The 3,329-nt window shown below is 41.3% G+C and overlaps 1 protein-coding gene across 1 annotated transcript; it reads right to left on the bottom strand.

The window, feature by feature from the left end:
- Positions 1–394: 394 nt before the first annotated feature.
- LOC104966864 (splicing factor 3B subunit 3-like) lies at positions 395–2,707 on the bottom strand (the record flags this gene model as incomplete). Its single annotated transcript, XM_010796180.1, has 6 exons — positions 395–683; positions 810–913; positions 1,150–1,287; positions 1,593–1,705; positions 2,072–2,213; positions 2,535–2,707. Coding segments are annotated over 6 exons (854 nt in total), but the record flags the coding sequence as incomplete, so codon positions are not given.
- Positions 2,708–3,329: the final 622 nt, after the last annotated feature.

Raw genomic sequence — 3,329 nt, 5'->3', positions numbered from 1 at the left:
TAAACTGTGGGTTTTCTCCGGAAGTTTTTCCTTGTACGATCTGAGGGTCTAAGGACAGAGGGTGTTGTGTTGTCATACTGATATTCTGTACAAACTGTGAAGTCCACTGAGACAAATGTAACATTTGTGATATTGGGCTATATAAATAAACATTGATTGATTGATTGAAATATGCGTATACTGCTTAGAAAACCAAGGTGGTGCAGAGCACGTGAAATGTCTTGTAATGCACGAGTCAACACGTTCCATGCTCTTTTGAGAAATCTGATGTACAAATTCATCTGTCGATTGAATGTTACTCATAACTCTGTCATTATGCTGCTTTCAAATCCGTGTCTCAGTGCTGTACGATACCAGTCACCTCTGTGGAAACATTGGTATAACTGCCTTTTTAAATTTATATTTGAGTGATGTTTGTCTTGTAATAATGGACCAAGAGTCTCTTTAAATAAAGATGATGATGATGAACATAAAATTGTGATCACACACTTTGTGTGGGTCACGCTAACACACTAACCTGACAGGTCATGATGGGGGATAAGTTCTCCTGTTCGTCCACCAGCACGAGGTTCTTGAGGGGGCGGGGCTGGAAGAAAAAGGTGTCTCCCTCCTCCAGGGGCATTGCAGAGGAGAACTCGGGCTCCTCGTCATCGTCACCCAAGTGAGCAATCTGGTAAAGGTAACTAAAGGGGAAAAAAGTTGCACATTATGAGAAAAATTCTGAATGGTTGTAAGTTATAGTCTTAGAAAAGTAACAGACATTATCATAAAAAAAGTTAAGACGGACTTAATTCTGACAATTTACTTACTGGTTGCCAAATTCTGAAGACACAAACAAGAAGCCAGTCTTCAGGACACACATGGCTGTTGCCACGGGGATTGTGTCAAAGTATTTCAGCCGGATTTCTGTGACCTGAGAAATAACACAAAGCCCTTATAAACATACAGATTTAAGGTAAAACAATAAAAAAGTATTCACTAAATTAATCCAGAGGTTTTAATTTATTTTGTGAAGATATGTGTGGTATTACAATTATGCTTCATCGGGTGAAAATGCATTGTACTACAGGGTTTGTCTCACTCTAAAATTGACCAAAGAATTAGTCACATAAAGAAGTGGGTATGCATCCAATCTTTATCTTTCCTCACCATTTCCTCATCTGTTTCCAGCGTAACCTTGAAGATGTCTCCCTGCTCAGTTTGGGCCAGGAAGAAGAACATGGACTTGGTCTTGTGAGTTGCTGAGCAGACAAAAATCATGCCGCGCTCCGGGTCATCCAGGTCGTTCTGCAGGATGGAAGAGATTAGGAAAAGGAGAAGAGTCAAATAAATGTGCATGCAGACAAAAAAAGAAAGAAGACCAAACACAGCTTCCAAAAAAAGAGTAAAAAAGGAAATGATAGGGCTGTATTATTAGTAAATCACTACTTAAATGATATCCTGAATTAGAAAAGAGAAGAGACCAAGAGAAGTTTCACATCTTGTTGCCATGCTGTAGGAAGTTGTAGTGAAATAGACTCAACAAAACCAGCAATGGATAGTTTATTGTGTAACATGTATAGAGTTCTTTTGTTTCTATTGTTAAGACTCACCCTGCGTCGCGGGATGGGACAGCGGATGTCAGGCTGGTCTCCAAAGTTCTTGTAGGTGATGTAGTTTTCGGAACAAATCAGAACTCCACTGGGACCATCCGAACCACCAGGAACTAAAGAGAGGAGTGTTTAGTGACCTAGGCTATTTTTTTAAATCATGAGGACTGCAGTGAAAACAGCTGGAATCCTTAAGCAGTATGTGCTCCGTGTTCAAATCCAAGGTGTCCTATTCCTACTTTAACTTGCCCCTGAATGTGGGGGTGCTGAGATCAGAGGTGTTTAATCTTTCTCCATTGCAAGTCAGAGAAGAGACATGACAAACTCATCATATCAACAACAGTTTTATATGGGTTTAAATGATGGTTTATCCAACAGGCCAGCCAGAACTCTAAATAGATTCTTCTAGAAACAGACGTTGCATTTTCTAAATAGACCAATTTTATCCCTAGAGTGCAAACCACATGGTCCAAAATGCTCACCAGTGATGAGAAAGTTTCCATGCTCTTCCAAAGCCTCACTGTACTTTCGCACCACGTGATTCAACCCGAGGTCCAGCTCGTAAAAGGTGAGCGTCTGTTGCGTGTTGGCGGCAGCTTCTCCTGTCGGGTCACTGTCAGCCTCCTGGAAAAAAGAAAATAACACGCGGGATGAGGAGGAGTTCGGAAAAAAGTTTAAAAATTAGGCCATTGTTACGCTCAGTATACAAACTATGCGAGTGGTAGTTGATTTTAATCAAACAAGGTAAAAAGAAAATCTTACAGCATCAGTTTAGTCAGCAATATTTGTTAAAAGTAGGCATTGAACTTGTGTACTGAGATCAGAGAGGTTCAATCTTTCTCCAGAGATAGTCAGAGAAGAGACATGAGAATCTCATCATGTCTGCAACACAGGCCACTGGGCGTTATCTTATAAAGGCTTAACCTTGACTTTTCACGACCTTACCTCATAGTCCATCTCCAGGCAGGCAAACATGGGGTTTTCAAAGCCGACGTCGACTCCCACTACGTGGTACACCAGTGTGTTGGCTTTGTGGGCTTCAAGTGGAGAGGAAATGGTGAGCCTCGCAGCTGCATCTCTGTTCAGAATATAAACCAGCTTCTGTTTCTCTGTCGCTCCTAAACAGGGGAGAGAAATATTGCATGGTGAAGTCTTATTCTACTTAGATCAAGGTTCAGGGATGCAAAGTCATCAGGTATTAAAAAGGTGACAATGATCTAGCTGCACCTTTACCTGCTTTGATAACACATTAATACATCAATAATCATGTATTTTTGGTACTTTATGTAGATTTTGACACTAATACTTTGGTACATTTACATGGGTAACTTTTTGATTTCAGGACTTTTACTTGTAACATTTTTCCTACACTCTGGTACTTCCACACGATCTGAATACTTCTCCCAACTCTCATTATAGCAGGGGTGGAGAACCTGCGGCCCCTGGGCCGTATACGGCCCGCGAGACAATATGGTACGGCCCTCGAGGTAATTTATAAACACAAGCAAAAAATTAAAAAATTAAAGAAATCTAGAATGCAAAAAAACAAGCGAGTGCCTGTTTTTCCTGGCCAAGGTCAGGGTCCTTGAACACAACAGAAGCCTAACGTGTCATCACGTGGTATATGTCTCTTCTGATAGGGGTGCAGTTCTAACGGAGAGCACCAGAACGCGGCTCCGGCACTTTCAAAAATTGCAGTACCCATAAGGAGCCGTACACATGCCGCAGTTTTTGCGTGGC

This window comes from Notothenia coriiceps, unplaced genomic scaffold (assembly GCF_000735185.1).
Source record: "Notothenia coriiceps isolate Sejong01 unplaced genomic scaffold, NC01 NC01_scaffold00002268, whole genome shotgun sequence".
Classification (NCBI taxonomy): Eukaryota; Metazoa; Chordata; class Actinopteri; order Perciformes; family Nototheniidae; genus Notothenia; species Notothenia coriiceps.
This window is presented reverse-complemented; position numbering and strand designations above follow the sequence as displayed.